Genomic DNA, 20,755 nt, shown 5'->3' on the forward strand with positions numbered 1-20,755 from the left:
GGGGGGGGGTTGGGGGGATGGGGTCTGGTTGTTCACATTGCAGCTAAACTGAATGAATAGCAGGGGTGGGCAGAGATGGCAGAATGCTTTGGGTAAGTTAATTTTTTTACATTTTGTGAGAAAGCGGAAATACTCTTTAAAGTGATAATTTCATGACAACAAGATGTCTGCTATTTCATTTATTAGCCAGAAGATCCCCATGGTATGCTTCTTTGATTTATTTTCATATTGCTACTGGAACCTGACTTCATGGGTAATACCTGCCAGATACCTTTCAGCAGTCCAATGAGTCTACTTCAGAGCCAGTAAAAACGCCCTTATTAGACAAGCACTTGGTGCAGGTCAACCATTAACATTGCTTAGTGGGCGTGATACTGATCTAAAATAGTAGTTTCTATTAGCTTATAAAGTGTATGTATAGCAAACACTATTCTTTTTAGTTTTGGATAGAGTAGAGAAGGGTTAAAGGATATTTTCAAATATTAAAAAAATTGAATATATGGCAGATATAGCAACAGCTTGAGTTCAGCCTGGGTGACAACCATAGCTTCTTTTTTAGATACAGTGGAGAAGTGAGCGGTGCCACTTATGTCTATCCTAGTGACCTTTTCCTAGCATCCTCATTGTGGAGGGTCCATTTTTATAGACCCTTAAAACCCTTCTGAAGGCCCTAACACCTGCAAACTTTGGTCAGATGGGGCCTCACAGGTGCCTAGTATTAGTAACTATTGGCCACCCACAGGCAAGGCTGTTCAGCTCAAACACTCACTAAAGAAGTCTACACACTGTGGATCATTGTATCATTCTTTAACTGACAGGAACATGTCCCATCCTTCTCTTATTAATATTATTTTTATTATACAGGCTTTATGTTTGCGCAGCGCTTTACAATATAAGAAATGCATTACAATCACAATACAATTCAAGACAAGATGATAAGGAGGGCCCTGCCCGTGAGGGCTTACTTATTGTGGCATGTATAAGGTTAAGCGAATATCCTCCAACATAGTATTCCCTTCTCTCGGTGTCTCTCAGACTTTTTCAGCCTGCACTCGGGGTGAGACATTTAGATTGTCTGTATAGACTAAGAATTCCCTGGCATGATCAATCAGTCTTTTAGGGTGTATGTTTCTTTCCACAGCTCCTCTTGATGGGGTTATCCCATACCTTAGGTGTAAGTTTGGTTCCCTAGACCCGTTGGTCCCATATTTCTCAACTCCCTCTGTGAGCAGTTTCCTGGCCTGGACTCCACTGCACATCACTTAGGGGTTGTGGGCCCTTCACCTCTGAGAATGTTTGGGAATTCTCCCTGTGACAGGAAAAGTAGTCTGGTCCTCGCGCTGGAGGATGCTGTGAGTACAACTCTTAACTGCACTGTCGTCCTTGGAGATAATGCATTGGCACTCCTCAACTGGTAGCTTCCACACCTAAGGGTGAGGTTTGGTACTCCTCATCTCCTGCATGGCAGGAAGTAATCATCAGAGGCGGGCTCTTGGACCCTACTGCAGGTACCCCCTGTTGGGGATAAAGCATGTCTGAAGGCCTTTGTGGAACCTGATCACCTGGCGATCAGTCCTCCTTCCATGTCTGATCCGCAGTCTCAGTTCCTTCAGATCTCTTCCCCCATTTGGTCCGTAATCAGGTGTGTGTTCTTAGCAGTGAGGTCTTTCGTGGACTTTACCCTATTTTCTTCATTCAGGTTAGAAGGGTACCTTGTTTTTTCTACTAGTGTGAGGATTCTCACATTTCTTGGCTACTTTGTTTCCAAGATTGATTGTCTGACCAGGCAACCTTATCCTTATCATGGAACCTGCTTTCCATGAATCCTAAGGGTTGGGAGTGTAAGCCCTTGACTGGTTTGTCTTCTCTTGTGGACATGTTTATCTGTCCAAGGCATCCTCTGGGGACTTGTTTTCCTGGGGACTTATCCCAGGGTTATTTTCTGTTGACCACTTTGGGTTGTTGGCATATTTCTTTCTTATCAGGTAGTTATGTTGTTTCACCTGGGTGGGTTTTTGGTTTCACAGCCTCTTCCTGGTGCAGACTCAGTGCTCCTTTTGGTGGAGTCAATCCCCTTGGTAGTAATCACTTCTGTCCTGGTCTAAACATCAGGTTGATCCTCTGTGTCCTTTCCTTGGTTACTGGCGGATGCCCCTGTCTTGCAGGGACTTCACCTTATCTGGTTCAGATTTGTTGGCATTGGTCCTTAAGGTAGTTCTGAATTGCAGATAATTTCTAGTCCCTTCTTAGATCTGTCAGTGGCTGTTGGCCAACCCTCACCTGCACTGCTTATGGACATCCCGACTGTTTCTGAATCCCTGTGTCTATTTAAAGGATGGGAAAGAAAAAAACTAGGGTTGCACAGATACCAAGTACAGTACTCGGTACAAGTACGAGTACATGTACCGATACTTTTGAGCTCCAAGACTAGACTAGAGAAAAAATAAAAAGTTAGGAGGCAGCTGTCATTTGTAAGGAGCACACGGAGCTCCTGGGATTTGTACATCTCTGTTTTAATGTACGATTTTGTTTTTTTAAATATAAATAAAGGGATTCACAGATACCAGTTTTGCAAGTACGAGTACTGGTACTTGCCGAGTACTTACAAGTACGAGTACTGATACATTTTTGTTTACTGTCATGTGACAGTTTTTCTAAAACAATACAGACTAATGATTTCAGGACAGTGGTGGAGCGCCAGAGCCCCGGTCCCAGCTGCAACCGCTGCAACCCCCGGGAGTTCTCATGAAAATGCCAAGTATCGGCACTGGTACTCGAAAAGTATCTGTGCATCCCTAAAAAAACCAAAACATTTTTGTCTTTACCGTAAAATCTATTTCATGTAGTCCATCAAGAAACACAGGTACCACCTCTTTGTGTTTTTGCTTTGCCCTTGTACTACTTTTTTTTTACAAAACTAAAGCATGCTGGGTAGAGGAAGGATTTCACAAGGACTGGCTTACAATTTTTTTGTTTGCCAGTATGCTTAACCCCCTATCACGTACCTGGTGGGGAGCCGAGTTGTGAGGAGGCCTCCTTTGCAGCACGAGTTCCACACCCCTGAATGTGGAGACAGGAGGTGGGGAAACTACGGGCAGCACCGGTGCCGGACGATGCAGGACACTGGGCCTGGGCAGGTCCTTGAGGCCCGTCTTCAGTGAGGCAGGAAGAAGGTGCTGATGCGGCTGGAGCAGAGCGGAGTCAGGCAAGCCAGGGTCAGCAACAATCGGGCAGCAAGGTACAAAAGGAGAAGGCAAAAGGAGAATCCAGGGACAAGCAGAAGTGGGAGGCAGGCGGCAGTCAGGCAAGGTCAAGGAATCCGGTCGATGATGATATGGCAACAGGCAAGATACAGGAATACACACTAAAGCTGAAAGACCACTCAGCAAAGATCCTGGGAGTTGGGCCAGCTTAAATAGGATCATTCCCAGACAGAGCAAGTCACTTCCTGTACGCCATGTGCCGTTTGTGCATGCGCAGTAGCTGCCGTTTGCGCATGCGCAGTAGCCGCTGCTTCCCGCAAATGTGGTGAACAGGCCTATGCGCATGCGCAGTCGTAACTCTGCCGTTAGGCATGGTCTTTCACCCCCTGTAAGCAGCAGGATACCCTGACTTTCTGAATTCCTGTGCCCCTCAATGGACTCTAAGAAATAGATTTTATGGTAAATACAAAAATCCTATTTTTCTTCACATGATATAAAAAAATATAGTGTTCAATATAGTGTTCTTCATTCTCATAGTCTACTAACATACTAAAATTTGTAAACATTAACGGGGTTATTCACAAATGGTTGAAGAGTTAGGAGAAGGCAGGAGAAGTGAACAATCTAGGACAACATAGCTGAACTGGAAAGTGAGCTGAATTGGAGAATTTTTCCAAATCCAGCGTTTTTAAAAAAAATGATCAATCCACATCAAACAAATATACAGTATATTGCCCAACAAAGTATTTCTTTAGATTTCTGCCCAAGCACTTGCGGTCAGCATGTTCCTAAACAGCTGGCTCCAAATCTCTCAGTTCTGCTTCCCTGAACTTCATTTCCAGTAAAATATCAGAGAGAGAGAGCCGTCTCCAACGCCTGTTCATCTACTTGCTCAGAGAAGGGAGGAGCGGGAAGCATCGAGCAGGGAAGTGACCTGCCTTGCCGTGCCTGTGTTTGTGGAGACACAGTGCTTACTACTATACACAATCATTGCTCTTTAAGACCCTGTAAGAGAAAAAGAGCTACTCTAAAACAGGAAATCAGGGGACCAGCTAATTCTGCCGAAAACTAAAACTTTTCAACATCAAGGAGCAGCATCCATTGATAGTTATTTCATTAACATTGACAATCCTGGGGGCGTGGCTAAGACATGGTCGAGTGAAGACGCACGCTGCTGGAGCTCTGTTCCCCTTGCTCAGTATATCCAGCGCTTCTTCTACAAAACGCGGTCGACTGGGGAGTCTCCCACACCGGACGGCATGGCGCAGACACGTGCGGCCTACTCCAGCGGTACCCCGGGACGGCGTGCTGGGCAGATACCACCTACTTCAGCTATGATGACGGACCCATCCCGGCCGGGAGGTCCCCCGTCACCCATCCTGTCGCCCAGTATCCCGGAGGTAGACCCCCCCTTTACACCGGAGGACCCCGGGCCTATACCGGCCTCAAGTGTGGGAACACCTGACGATTGGCGGCAATACCTCCCGCTACTCCCAACGAAACGGGATCTGGACGACATGGCCTCGAAAATCGTGGCGGCCATGTGACAGGAGGTACATGAAGTGAAGCAGCGGGTCACATCGCTAGAGACACAGGTCACAACGGTGGAGCAGACTACATCTCAGCTGGCCCAACGTATCGCCGTGCTGGAGGGCGCCAGGGGGGAGACCCAGCAGAGGCTGACCACGCTGTTCCTACATCAGGATGATGCGGAAAACCGGAGCCGCCGAAACAACCTGCGGCTGAAAGGCATCCCAGAGGCGTCCTCGGTTACGGACCTCCGCTCCACCGTGACCGCCATCTTGAACCTCTTGCTGGAGAAGCCACCCACTGATCTGCTCGAACTGAATCAGGTCCACAGGATCCAAACCTACCGTACTCAAACGACCCGCACCCCCCGTGACATCCTCTGCAGGGCGCATTTCTTTACCATCAAAGAAGCTGTGCTGGGAGCAGCCTGGAATAGAGGACCGGTCGAGTTTGATGGAGCGCAAATTCAGGTGATGCCGGACCTGTCCCGCCACACACTGCGGATGAGACGGGTCTTGAAGCCACTTCTGGATTTGATCCGAGCGGTGGGTGCTACATACCGCTGGGGCCACCCCTTTCATCTCTTGGTGCAGCGTAATGGCGCCGTTTTTGCCCTCCACACTCCGGATCAACTCCATGATTTGTTTGCCTTCCTTGAGGCGGAGGCTGTCGCAATCCCGAGCTGGTTGGACTTCCCCTTTGGGCCTTCTTCATCGTCTGGCCCTATGCCGCGGCCCTCATTAGTGCCCGAGCGTGGTAGCAGACTCCCTGCTCGGAGGCCTTCTCCACGCCCGGAACCGGCTTGGAGCGAGCCCTGAACCCCCCCTTCTCCAGTTCATTACATGTTGTTACCTGGGCCCTGCTACGGTTGCTAATTGGTCCAGATCCGGTCGGAACCTTGGCTCACTTCCCGGAGCGCCACTTGTTTGAACTTTCCAGCATGCCTGTAACCCTGGTGCCGGTAAGCACAGGGGTGGGAGCGATGGGCTTCCCCGATCTCGCACCCCTCGGTCATGTCTCTCTGCTATGAGTCGGGAAGCGCCTTATTGATGATGGAGGCTGGCGATGTTCCTGTTTATTACTTTGCTTTGCTCTGTTATATTACTGTTCCTGATTTGTTATGTTTACCCGCAGATGGCACTGGGCATCCTTCTCGCGACTTTCGGCGTGGACCGGTGTTCCCGTGGGGCCCGCTGACTGGGATTTCTCTCCTCTTCCCTCTTTGGGGGAGATGGGGGTTAGACGGACTGCACGGGGACGCCTCCCCCCCCGCTGAAATGTAAGTACAATGTTTACCCGCCATGCGCGGGATGTTCTGAGGGAATGTATGGAAAACCTGACCACCACCTACGGTTTTTGGCTCCCTGAGCGCCATACCTATATCTAGGGCGCCAGGCGGATAGACAGTGCATACATGCATACATAGGGTTACTGTGCACTGAATCTTAAGCCCAGGGGAACATCTCCTGGTTGAATATTGGTTTCTTGTTATTAGGGGTCCTGAGTCGGTTCCCGCGTCCTTCGGCTGGTACCATGGGAACCTTTCAGGTAACCTCTCTGAATGCCCGAGGGCTTAACCTCTCAGAGAAGTGGTCCAGACTATTGGCAGATCTCAGACGATCGTGTACCCAGGTGGCGTTTCTGCAGGAAATCAACTGGATGGAGGAGGTGATCAGATTCCCAGACTCCTCAACAGGGACTTTCCATGGTCCTACCACTGCCCCTCGCCCCTGACTAAATCTAAGGGGGTTAGCATACTATTATCCCAGGATGTCCCATGGACCTTTGGGAGCCAACTGATAGATGCTAATGGGCGATTCCTTCTCCTAAAAGGGAAAGTTGGGGACATTCAGGTTACATTCGCAAATGTGTATTTTCCTAATACGGATCATCTGGGTTTTGTGCATGACTTGACACCTCGACTCCTGGAATTCATGGAGGGGGTACTGATTATGGGAGGGGATCTCAATTCCCCAATGGACCCATTATGGGACGTCTCCACAGGTACTTCCCACCTGTCCTACAGGTATCTGAGGAAACTGAAGTCAGAATTACACCTCCTCCATCTAGTTGATGCCTGGAGATTTTGCCACCCCAAGGGGAAAGATTTCACGTACTTTTCTGCTCCCCACCAAAGATATTCCCGACTGGATTATCTATTTGTACAGCACAAAGACCTCCCTTTAGTGAAGGGAGCATCCATAGACACCATACTGCTGTCGGATCATGCCCCCATACACCTGACTCTGGACTTACTGACGCCATCTTCGATAGAGTGAACTGGGACTTTATGTCGGGGTTCCTCCGGCATGTTGGTTTGGGGGACAATATGATGGCATGGATCATGGCACTGTACTCGGCCCCGACGGCTGCGGTTCGCGTAAATGAAACTCGATCTCAGATCTTTCCCCTTACTAACGGGACCAGACAGGGTTGCCCACTGTCCCCCCTGATTTTCACCCTCACTCTAGAACCATTCCTGCAAACAGTGCGACAATCTGCGAATATCACGGGGCTGGATACTATCGGGGACCCACAAGACGGTTGCATATGCAGATGACCTCCTCTTCTACCTCACGAACCCGGAGACATCCATCCCTCACCTCTTACGGGCTTTTTCCATATATGGGCGGCTGTCTAACTTTAAGGTTAACATCCAAAAATCGGCTGCTCTCAATATCACGGTGCCACACGTGGCCGTTGCACTCCTGAAGCCTCGCTTCCCCTTTCACTGGGAGGTACACCATATCCAGTCCTTGGGGACGTTGATCCCCAGGGACCTGGAGGATGTCTACTCTGCCAACTTCCTCCCATTGTTAAAGAAAATAGCCTTGGACTTTAAAGCATGGCGCCCCCTCTATGTCTCCTGGCTGGGACGTTGTGCCGTGGTGAAAATGAACATACTGCCGAGGGTTTTATACCTCATGCAGGCGCTTCCAATCAGCTTACCGGCCCAATTTTTCAAAACTCTACATGGGGAGGTGATATCATTTATCTGGGGAGGTAAGACCCCCAGGTTGAGCAGACGCATCCTATCACTGCCCAGAACCCGAGGGGGGGTGGGGCTTCCGGACATGTCAATGTACTACACGGCAATACATCTATCCAGGCTCCTTGAATGGTGTCTACGCAGGGAGGGTAAAACATGGGTAGCTATGGAGCGGAGCATCTATATGTTCCCCATAGAGGGTCTTCCATGGCTCTCCTCTGCCATACCACAGGAAGTAAAATCTCACCCGCTGGTACACGCGTCTTCGGGTATCACGCAAGGTGCTAGGGGCATCCACTCTGTCACCTTTCCCGTCACCTCTGACGACGGTCCTTGGGGACCCTGATTTCTCACTAGGAGGCGATAATGGTAGACTGCGTCATGTCCTCCTAAGCGCCTCCAAATTTCGACTTCGAGACTTCAGGGGACCAGGGGGCTGGCTACAGACGTCAGACATACAATCTCTCACAGACCCCCCTGTGGACTTTTGGAGCGCCCTTTCACTGCGACACTTCCTCCGGGCGATATCTAACGCGTCCCTCCTGTACAGACCCCTGACGGAGTTCGAACAGCTGTGCCTAGCCCAGCTCCCTCCCCGACACGCAGTCTCCCAACTGAAAAGGCTACTGCAGGCCGCCACCGGGGAAGTACCGTTGCATTTCCTGCATGGCTGGGAGTCGGAGCTACAATGTACTTTTTCGGAGCAACAAAGAGACACTATCCTAGCATTGACATTTAAAGCCTCGCTAGCGAATCGATATCAAGAGTCGGGATATAAGATCCTGACACGATGGTATAGGGTGCCATGGTTGCTCCATAAAATGAATAGCACGATTCCGGACGTGTGTTGGAGATGTAAGGGGCTCAGGGTACGATGCTACACATCTTTTGGTCCTGTCCCGAGTTGCGGACCTTCTGGGGGCGGGTGCTGGAGCTGACTGAGACTTTGACAGGTGCGGACCTCCGGGATGACCCTGCAGCATGCCTACTTCATTTGACTAAACACCCGATCCACAGATATAAACGCTCTTTGACTCATCATCTGCTGAATGCAGCCCGGGCATGCATTCCCATGAAATGGAAGGACCCCTGCCCGCACACTGTCCAGATGTGGCTCGCCAAAGTACAAGATACGTATCTGCTTGAGGACCTAACTGCCTCGCTGAAAAATACTGAAGCCCGTTTTAATGCCACCTGGGGACCGTGGCTATGCTACAGCGTCTCTGCCCAAAGCCTGGATCAACCTACACACGCTGACCCAAGCAGGTCACCTCTGCTTGGGCTGCCATGAGGACATCTCGGGTGGCTCGGATGGGAATAGCCCCAATGTGACTATGGTCACCAGCTGACGATGCGGATCCCGGCCGGGACCCGCTTCTTCTCCACCCTCTCTATCTTCTTTCCTTTCTCTTTTTTTTTTTTTCCCCTAGTTCCTGAGACACTGTCCGATATGGAACATGGTACTTAGTCACTGAGCTCTACTGTACAGAATAGTACTACCGAATCAAAATCTTGCTGTGTCAACTACTTTACTGAGCTGACTTTTGTTACTTCCGACATGACTCTCTTAGTCGAGAGATGTTTGCGTTGTTACGATGTGGACTGTTTTCCACTCTGTCATGTAGAATTCCTGTAACTGATTTTGTACAACACATTATGTATTGGTTATACTTGACGTTTTTCCAGCCAATAAAGAATTTGAAAAAAAACTAACTAACAAGCTATATTCAACCTAAATACAAACAGAGGATGTGAGGGAATTAGATACAGCAGGGCCAGGTAGGGGATACAAGGAACAGAAGAATCTGGAGATTATCAGGAAGAAGGTACAGAAAACAGGATTGGGCTCAAGATCGATATCACAGGTTACCAGGGGGTACAAGCAGATCATATGGGTACAAAGGTATATTGCTGAGGCACTGGGAGCTTCCTAATAATGTTCTAAATACCCTTCCAACAGCCAGGATCAGGTGGAGACTAATTGCTGGAAACTGCTGGCTGCTGGGAGACACCCGCTGGTGGACACTGGAATTACATGCTTCAGGTCCAAGGGCCACAGTGTCCCCAGCAGGTGCTATGGGTCCTGACACCTGATGCTAATTATACTTCCTTCTGCTTACTTTAGATTAGTTTTTTAACCTTAATGCAAGGTGGTGTCTGGTGAATTGGGACTAGGTTGCGCATTTGCAGTACCATGCGGCCCACCTGCTGAGAAAAGTGCATACGCCACGTCTCCAGGACCAGGCCGCATACTGATCTAAGGTTAGTACAAGTTGGTAAAGTTAAAAGGGGGGGGCGGTCAATTAGTATCAAACTACTTAATTGCATAGCTCTCCTTTAACTTTCCACAATCAAACATGCATGCGTTTGTATATACTGTTCACTTAATTGAACTAATTGTGAAAAACAAAACTTTCCTATAGTTAAATACTATCATTTTATTATTATTTTTATAATTTTACTAACTAGTTTGCTTGCTGCAGGTTGCTTTTGAAATTGGTGTTCACCTCAACCCTAAATTGTTATATATGCATTTATTGCAAATGATGATGGGTAGATGAGACGTTTTTTTTCATTATAGGCCTTTGTTGTTTATTTACTCATTTTTGTTACTCATCACTTATTTTCACATTTACAAGACAAAACCTCATGGTTCTCTTTTTGATGTGCCATGAAAAATAAACCAAATACTGTAATAAAACTGCAAACTCACGAATCCACGATGCATGTTTAATTGGCCTTATGAGTAAATACTGTATATGTTTCTAAAAATAAATTATTGGTGTCTCTAGAGCTAAATGTAGCTACAGTTCACTATGTAAAAACCTGTGAAGGTTCTTATTCATCCAGATCATGGTATACAGTATCTGTAAAAAAAAAAAGGTCAAGGCAACTGGACTGCTTTTTCTTGAAGACATTTCACTGGTCATCCGACCAGCTTTCTCAATTTAGAATTGAGAAAGCTGGTTGGATGACCAGTGAAACGTCTTCAAGAAAAATACAGCAAGTCCAGTTGCTTTGACTTATTTTTTTACAGATATACTATGTAAAAGCAACTTTTCTAACACTGGTTCAGTTTCTGTAACCTAGTCAAATATTTCCCCATTGTTTGATTACATTTGTAATGATATAGAAAATTGTATTTCATTTTTTTTTTGTAGAGATGGGAAGTATTATTATGGGGTATGTATTCTACTTGTCCTAGTGTATTAGTTAACAATCAGTTTGTGTGCCCTGAGCTGTTAATACCATGCTGTGTTAACAATTGATTTTAGAGGAAAGGAACTGTAACCCAACTTTACCTTTGTGTGTTTGGGCAGGTGCTCAAATTGCTTTTTAAATGTCTTCTTACATTGTCAAGTCAATGTAGATGGCAAAATTAATAAATGTATTTGCATACTGCAGGGTATGTGTGTGTGCACGCATGTGTGTTTGTGTGTGTATGTGTAAGGCCTCATTCACACACAACGCAAGCAAAATTGTATATTGCGTATAAACGCGACTATGCGCATATATACGAGCGTCTATGCGCGTCTATGCATATATGTGTGCACTATATGCAATCCCAGAATGCACCACTCGTAATGGAATTTTAATGTGCTGTACGCATATACGTGCGTACATACGCGTAAACACGCGTATGTGCGCCTAAATACGCAGAGATACGCTGCCCGGACGCATCTCTGTTCCATTCTGTTTTTGTGCATATATACGCTGCGCAAATATATGGCTCCATACGCGGCTGTGTGTATGGAGCCATTTATTTGCATATGTTGCATATGGTACAATACGTACGTATGCGCGTAAGCGTGTATACGCGCGGCAGTGTGAATGAGGCCTTAATGTATCGTTCAAATGTATCATTCAAGATCAGGCAAGCAGTCAGCATGTTTGAGAGGGTTCAAATGCGGTAGTTTACTCTTCTGTCGGTGGGTCAGTGTGTATCTACCTACTGAGTTACCCCACTCAAATTTTAGATTCTGAACAGCCAGCTAGTTGAATGGCAGTGCTATAACAGTTGGGGATGTGGGTCCTCTTCCTTTTTGTAATAAGAGCTGCTGGATGGCTTCCATTCTACTTGCAGCCGGTATGCTCACCATTTATGAGTGGGGGATTTTAGTAGGTAGTTACATATCAAACCACCACTGAATTAATGAACTGTAGGTCCTATCCTAAGGAAATAAAGTTATGACATATATCTTATGACACTATGGTATGTGCACTATAGGTTGTATTAATGCATAAATATTCTTTGTTTTAGTTCAAAACTATTTAGAGATGAGGTGTTGTATTTTTCTTAAGTACCCATAGACAAAAGACAACAGTACGGGCCAGGTTGGCGATAGTCTTACCAGTTAGCTGAAGCAACATTTCAATCTTTTTCAAATTAAATATATAAAAATGTCTTCCTTTCTGACAGGGATAACAATTAAAGTTTGACTATTTGAACCCTCATTGCTATCATTGCAGTATTCCAGTGGTGACATTGCTGTAAAATGGAAGGGAGTTTAATGGAAAAGGGTAAAACTTTGTGGGCTGCTGATGAAGTAAATATGTAAGGAAATGTTGCCTTTTTAATTATGCTGAGGTAGGTAGCCCTACATTTGGCTGTTGCACTGTAAATGTAGGTAGACTGATGTGTATGTTTGATGTGTATGTTACTGTTTAATGGCATTCATATATGTTTATATGTCAGAGGGAATCCTGTGAAATGTAGGTGTATGTGGAAAGGTCCATCATACTCTTTGCCTCCCTGATTGGAAAATATGATGTCATGGTAGTACTGGAATGGGTAGGCAATGAACAAACATTTAGATACATTAATACAAATGAATAAACAGTTAATGCGAATGTGGTATTTCATCCTGTGATCCTGTGATCTATTAATGTTCTGTAATTCCTGTGGTTTGTGTTCATTTATAATGTCAAGAAACATTTACACAAATCTAACAATGAGAAAATAATCCCAAGAAATCGTTGGGAGCTAAGAGTGCCGACAATTTTACTGTCAGCTATTTTCCTGAATTGACCCGTCTCATCAGATTAAAAAGACTGATAAACAAGAGCACAGTATTGTTATTATCGGTTTAATAAAGTATTTTCTGTGGTTCATGTGGATTCAGTAGCAAGGGGGACCAAAAAAGAGGGTCGATATCTGATACTCTTTGAATGTCTTTCCAGCCTTGAAACTGGAAAATCGTCTAATCAACCAGTTCTGCTAACTGCAAACCAGGCCAGTTAACAAAATAATCAGATGCTAGTTTAGATCTCATAGCATGTGGCTGCTCTTCTGAAGAAAAAACAGTGCTTTGTACACTGATCATTCTGTGACATCTGTAAATGCTTTTCTAAACTACTTTTCCTAGATAGGAGTGGTTAAATCTGATCCACGTTGTGTGTGTGTGTGGTTTTTTTGTACAGCATACCATTTGGTAAAGTGAAATTTAACACCTCCAAATGCTTCCGTAAAAACAATAGATAGTAATAGGGACAATAGACATTGAGGTTGTGGGATAAAGCACATTCCTGGATCTTCTTCCTGACAACTAGACTTTTATTGATTGCTGGGAGCTCGTATTCTGACTTTCATGGTCTCAGGACTGTGTGACCATGTTTTAACAGGACCTCTTAGGGTTTAGTACCCTCATTTTGAAACTGGTGTGCAGTACATGTATACTGCATATTGTGTCATATTATGAGATGTAATGCCATTGCCGTTCCTGTTACTTCCTTGTGTCTCAGATTTTTTTTGTTGCATCAATTTTTTTAGAGCATATACAGTACCAATTATTTTCTAAATTCTAACTTTAAAAAATGTAAGCCTGGAAAAAGTGATGTCAAGTGCATTGTTATAAAAATAATTTTAGTAAATGCTATGAATTAAAATATGTACAAGTAATAAGTACATATTATAGTGATTGTGTATAACAAATTGTAACTTTAATTTGTGGATATGTTTTATTCTGTATGTGGTGACGTGCATGAATCCGCTCAGTATTTCAGCACATTGAACAATATAATCAATTAGTAAATAGACAAGGCATACCATACATAGTAATAGCAATAAAGGATCTGCTACTCAAAGATTCACAAGGCCATTCCAATTTTCATGTTGATTATCTCTGCAAATATAGGGACATTATTTAAATTCACTAGCAATTGCTTATGCAAACACAGAATTTCTGTGAAAAAATGACCATATGATCATGTCAATATTACCTGCAAATTGAACTTTTCTTAAGCAAACTTTTATGGCAAACATGCATACAAATTGTTCTACAAACTGACACCAATGAATCTCATCTCATTTTAGGAAATGTATAATTATATACCAGACGTCTGTTCTGATTAGGAATAAAATAAATGTATGTCCTTCTATGTTCTCCACCTTTAAAAAAAGGCTCAATAGAAAAAAGGCTAGAATAGAATAAAAAAAAAGACTTAAAGAAAAGGCAATGTGGCCTTGCTAATATAAAGAATACAAATATTTAAACGTGAGTGCACAGCACCAGGAAAAGGTAAGTCTGCCATTATGGCAAAGAAGGGTCCACACAATGTATCCTGGCATTAGAACTCAGGTCAAGAGCTGCTACCATTGGATGGTCACATGGAGGCACTGGCCAATGTGCAGAGGAGAGATATCCTTGTTGTATGGTTGAGAAGAGGAAATAATTCAAAGATATATGTGACTGATGCATGCATTTGGATGACACTTACAGGGTTATTCACAAAAGGGGGAAGGGTTTGGAGAAGGCAGGAGAAGTGAACAATCTAAGACAAAATAGCTGAACTGGAAAGTGAGCTGATTTGGAGAATTTTTCCAAATCTGCTATTTTGGCCTAGATTGTTCACTTCTCCTACCTTCTCCAAACTCTTCACCCTTTTGTGAAAAACCCTGTTAGAATTAGATTTTTAAAATAATTTGCTAGAATTCGCAGTTTCAAATGTTATAGCTTGTAGAGGGGCATAGTCTGGTAACTAATGATTACAACTTGTTAAAAATGGAGTGATGCTACAATGATTGAGTGGGTTCCTGGGTATGCATTTCAGATCAGAGCCTGTTTTTGTAGTTCTCTGTTTGTTATGTTCTGAGTTTTTCTGAATCTAACATACAGGTATCATAGGAACTGACTGTTTGATTTACTGTACCTAAAGATAGGAAATATAGACTATCAGTGATCAGTAAAGTATTGGTGCACATTGAAACGCCTATGTACTGTTCTGAGCCATGCTGACTATAAGAACTCTAAGTAATAGGCAGTGACTGAAGCTAATGAATTCAAGCCCTTAAGCATAATGTTTAAAGCAGTAAGATGGGCTAGCGTTTCTGAAGATTTTACAGTAAATGCAAAGGGATTCTTTAGGAAGAACAAGACACAAAAAACATAACATATCCATATATTTGCAATTGAGCATATTTTTACAGCTCCTTAAGCATTCCATATAAACCTGTACTGAGGAAGTTCATGGTGTGCTTGTGCATTTGATCTGCAAGATGTTACTGTTTTGAAGGTTGTCATAAAACCATATGTTCTGTACAAAACTAAGGCAGCATCATAAAGCTTGACCCGATGTCATGTTTTGCCCTTGACCTTATTAACTACATTATCTACAGTCTTTCTAATGTGTTTCTATGAACTGTTAATCAAAGTTAACATCTCTACACAAATACATGTTGCACAATAGATAAATCAGCAGCATAATACATAAAAGAAAATATGCAGATTTTGGCCACCTGAAGAAACCTTAATGATTACATAAAGTGGTTAAGTGTTTAAAAAATCCAGAGCATGCATGGGCTGCTGTCATATAAAGGGAGTGGTCTTTAAGCATTATTACTGCTTACTGTTACATAGAAACATAGAAGACTAGGCAAAAAAAGATTAAGTAGCCAATCAAGCATCCACTACTCCTTTGGTAAAATAATACTTCCTAATGTTACACTTGAACTTCCATAAGGCTAGTTTAAGGTCATGCCCCGTGTGTCAACTTCATATAGAAAATAATGTTTTACAGGTTTCAGTCATGGCCTCCATTTCTCTTTCTTTACTTAAGGCTGTACATAAGTTTCTCCAATCTCTCCTGATATGTTTTATCCTTCATCATTCAATGAAAAAAACCCTTAATGCTCAGCTATTTGATGCAAAAGCTGGTGCAATGCCCTTTTTCCATAAAAAATTATGTTTTTAGTCACCGAACTTTGCTAGAACTTTGTTGGACACGTGACCTGAGATTCAACCTCTCGATAGCGCATGGTCCACGCCCCATAATCCTCCCAGGCGCCGCTGTCCCCCACTTCCCCCACCCCCCTCCCACCTTCTCATCCTCCTTCCTCTTCCCCCTTCCTTCCTCTGTATGACTGTCTGCCTCCACTAAGACGTTACGACAGTCCTCCCTACTATGATCCTCCGCATCTTTCTCTAAACTTTACTGCTCAGCCTCCCTAAAACCTTGGCTAACGTACTGGCATATATATCCACCAGGTGGTGGCCACCAATAAAATTGATAAACGATAACAACTGTACGCTGCAAAGGATATAATAATTAGGTTATGCTATTTAATTAACCCCTACGTGCTAATACCATTACTCGTTTGTACTCCAAGTACCACCACCTGACATGGGTGCATATACTTTGCTTTCTTCACTTTATTTGCCAATACAAATTTATTGCAATATAAAGAAAAAGGGGCACATTTTGATAGCGTGGCATACGTATCTACACAACTACAGATAGCAATTACTAGTTACAATCAATGACCTGTGTATCTTATAGCATACTATTAATGCCACTGATGTACCGAGGCCCAGAACGCGAACCTGTTGTTGTTTACATGTGATTGATGACTTACCACTTGTAGTGGATACTTTTGTTATACTTTTATACACCAATAAAAATCTATTGAACTAAAAAAAATAAAAAATATGTTTTTAGTACAAATGTGGCATGGGAAACCTGCATTTGCCAAACACACAGAAGAGAAGTATAAATTGACATATTTTTTAGTTTCGCCTTATCTTGCTGGAGTGTGGCCATACAAGACTCTATCTTTGAAGACAATGAGACATTTAAAGCATTGTTAGCTATGTTGAGGTATCTTTTTAATATTTTTTGTGCTAATGGACTCTGACCTTTCTCACAGAAAAGTGAGTAAAGTTTTCACTGCAAGCACACCATATTCATCCATTTAGGAGATGATTTTGGTGAACTGTTATGGCACAGTGATGCTGAACAGGTTGGGTGCATATCTTTCCATTCATGGCTCTTAGTCAGACATTTGCCCGAATATATTCAGCATTATAATGGCTGCAGTCTTTTCTTCAGTCCAGTTTTGGGGAGGGGCGGCGTACATGGCTTATTGTGGCAGTTTAGCTGTGCAGAGGTTTTTGTAGCCTTTAGCTAATCCTTCACTTTTGAATGGAAAAGGGGGACAAAGTAGTCAGTGCATTATCATCACTAACATTAACAGCCTAAAAGTAAAGCATTTTTAGCCAGATTACAATGGCACATAACCCGTTAAAGCATTGGTAGATGTCACAAGACCTTAGTGAGACTAATGCCCACCATTATTTATCATTATGCCCACCATTATTACTATTATGGAATTAAAAAAGTACAATGTTACAGTGGTTGTGTATAAAAGATTGTACCATTAATCCTCACACTTAAAGATGGAACTGCCATCCAGCTAACTGCTATATGGATCTGTTGAGATCTATTATTTTCCAACAGCTTCCAACACTATTTTAAATAAACACATCCAGTATTAGAGATTTGATTAGATTTGTCATCAGTAGTTGTATTTTTACATGGAAGTTTGGTACAATTAAGCTTAAAGTTATTAGATTTAAAAATCAGACTTTTCCTTTAAGATCAAAAACACAACTGGCAGTCCCTCCCCTCATGCCAAGGTGCTAGGTGTAATCCTGGACTCCTGACATGTCCTTTCAGCCCCACATCAAATCAGTGTCTTGCCACTTTCTGCTCCGTAACATTTTCAAATTCCCCCCTTCCTAACCAATCTAACCAAACCAATCACCAAACTGCTAATTCACTGCCTTCTTATTTCTCACCTTGACTATTGCACCTACCTCGTTGTTAGCTTACCTTTACACAGACTATCCCCCCTTCAGTCTATCATGAATGATGCTGGCAGATTCATCTGCCTTACCAACTGTTCAGTGTCCACCCCTCTCTGCCATTTCCTCTTCTGGGTCATAATAATAATAATAATAATAATAATAATAAAAAAAAAAAAAAATTGTATGTGCAAAAAAAGGTTATTAGTACACTGCCTGAATATTGCTATTTCCAAGTATTCCCATACATTATGTTTAGAATGTACATAAAACATCTGAACACCTGTTTTCCTATTTGCTCCTGGAAATAGTGTTTATTAGAAACATGTGAATGCTGTCCATTTTTATATGAAAAATTCATAAAAACATTTATTTTCAGGAAACTCTAAAAAGAAGCTTATGTGCACCGTGTGTAACAAAAAGTGCTCCTCGTCAATCAACCTCCAAGAGCATCGAAAGGTCAGTTAATGAAGGCTTGGCACATGCAAGTCTGACTTGTAAAGATATAAGGTCAGGGATTACAAGTGTTGACAATTTACTGTCTTTTATGTTATTGGTTGGTGTTCATTGGCCCATAAAATGTTGGTCCTAGTTAGAGAAAGGTGTAGTAACAGACTCCTAGAAACATTTTTATTCATTTTATAGACAGTCTGTCTTCAACAGTGGGCAGCATATTCTATATATAGTTTACTCTGTTGGAGAATACAAAATAGAAATTAAAATCGATTTCAACAGCTTTGTCTACCACCTCTTTGCCTCCATTGTGAGTATGCGCCTAAGCATATTTTGCTTATCCTTATTATAGTTATAGTATATTATAACTTATAGTTATAATAATACAATTTTAATTAGACTTTGCCAGTGGACAGTTCACATAAATGAGATTAACATCTCTCCATATTGACAACAATTATTTAAAAAAAAAAAAAAATATTTTAACAAAATTGTAGAAAAATGAAACATATGTACCCTAAAGGCCAGTCAGAATGTGTAAATGATATTACCACCAAATAGTAAAGAAAAGGCTCAAACTGCTTCCCTAAATTCTTCTAGCCTGGGAGTAACAAAATTACATAAAAAGCATGGCACAAGCTTAAAAAGAGAATAAAAAAGCAATCCTTTTTTATTTATTTATTCAAAAACTCTGTTTCTCTAAAAACTGTGATTGAATCATTGTGTACCTCTATTCAGCACCAGATGACCAGCAACACAATCTAGGTAAGAGGCTAAGGACCAGAGGATAATATGCAGGGGTTCCTAGGGAGGCTATTGGTGCTAAGGTAGACATTACAGAGCCTTATGAATCCTAAGAGCCTAAATAGGTGTTCCTAAACTTTCCCAATGGCTCAACATCATGAGTCCTCTTATGTCACTTAAAACACCTTTTTGCAGTATGCAGCAGGTCCTGTGTTGAACAGAAAAAAGGGAAAGATTCTTGCCTGTGTATAGATAATATTCCAGTGTCACTGTGATGGGTTTTACTCAATAAATTCCCTGTACCACTAATTAAACAATATATTGTATATATGTTTCTATTCTATGTTTTCACAGTGTGCTTTAGCTGTAAGGACTTTGTCATTGTATGTATAAAGCAAATACATTTATGATATTGCTAGCCGCATCTTGAATAGAACAGGCTTTTTCCCATGGAGAGGGATGGGGACCGCATTAGAGACACCGCCAGCAACAGCCTTCTTGGGGAAAAAAATTATAGTGATCAGGACAGGAAAGATCCAACCCACCAAGTTGCATTGGCTGTGAGATAAGGCTACAGACATACAAACCTTTTCCAATCTGACTATAAAGATCCAGATCGGTCGAATGTTCTCTGATGTAAGAAGGCACCTTTATTCCAGTCCTGGGTGGTATTTTTGGAAAGTGATACTTGGAAATTCCAAAGCTGCCACTTGCCAAGGATCTCTCTTTGTCTTAATTGTGCTCTGTACTATGGAGCCATGATACATATTTAGTCAAATAACTGCAAGGGTTGGTGCTCGTTTTCTCTACGAAGCTAAAATAACAGATTTATACTCACCCGAACCTCAGTCCTGCCTGGCTGCAAGACCAGTCCCTGTAGCCCCGCTTCCCTTCCGCTCCAGTGATGGATGTCCCTCCGTGTCATCATGTCCAAAACACTGTATAGGACGTGATCGCTAAGGGACCTTAGACCGCTGGACAGAAGGTGGACCAGTCTAGTAGCCAGCCGGAATTGTGGTTCTGGTGAGTAATAGTATAACTCTGTTATTTTAGTTCCCTAGATAAAATGAGCACTGAACCCTTGCAGTGCGGTGGTTGCCTCACTGCAATGGATAAGATTTTATTTGCCCTGAGTTCTTCTATAAGGAAGGAGGTGGTCTTTGCTAGGATTCCAGCCTTATTAACTTAGTGCAGAATAACTGCTATGTTAATACAATGTTAATATAATTATTCTAAAGCAATAACTAAAAAAAAAAAAAAATCCAACATTTAACTGTTTTTCATGGTGATCCGATAGTGGTGTCTATGCAATATGTACAGTGTATTAAGTTTCTCTAAAGCTGAAATTCTGCCTAATTAAATTACTCTCTGGTCAGTCAGTACTGTTCCTTATGTGCTGCTGAGCCACATAGCAGTCACACAGCCTTCTGCTTGTATGCAGAATGTGAATACATAGGGGTCTGTTCACGAAGCTCCCGAAGGATCTAGCCGTAGCTTCGGCCGATCCTTCGGCTAGCTTCGGCCCCTGGACCCCTTCGGTTCAGTGAAACGACCCGAGGACACGTGGTATCAAGGAGAGGGATCATTACTGGTTGGCAACCCTTCTTGATCCACGTTACAAGCGTAAAGTTGCAGAGCTCAGGGAGCACAGGATGAAACAACTTAAGGACGCATTGAAGCGAAACTTGGTTAACACCTTTCGAGACATTGGTAGGTTACCATTTTCTGAGGGTTTCTGAGGCTTCGGTTGGTCAAAG

The 20,755-nt window shown here is 43.0% G+C and overlaps 1 protein-coding gene across 1 annotated transcript in view; it reads left to right on the forward strand.

Annotated features, from left to right (window-relative positions):
- Nucleotides 1-20,755, forward strand: part of PRDM5 (PR/SET domain 5) — a 139,838-nt gene that overhangs the window by 29,772 nt on the left and 89,311 nt on the right. Inside the window, exon 8 of the mRNA XM_018568857.1 lies at nucleotides 18,181-18,260. Coding sequence (XP_018424359.1) covers nucleotides 18,181-18,260 — 80 coding nt within the window. The remainder of the gene's footprint in view (nucleotides 1-18,180; nucleotides 18,261-20,755) is intronic.

Source organism: Nanorana parkeri, unplaced genomic scaffold, assembly GCF_000935625.1.
Source record: "Nanorana parkeri isolate BGI_ZX_2015 unplaced genomic scaffold, ASM93562v1 scaffold1254, whole genome shotgun sequence".
In the NCBI taxonomy this organism is placed as follows: domain Eukaryota; kingdom Metazoa; phylum Chordata; class Amphibia; order Anura; family Dicroglossidae; genus Nanorana; species Nanorana parkeri.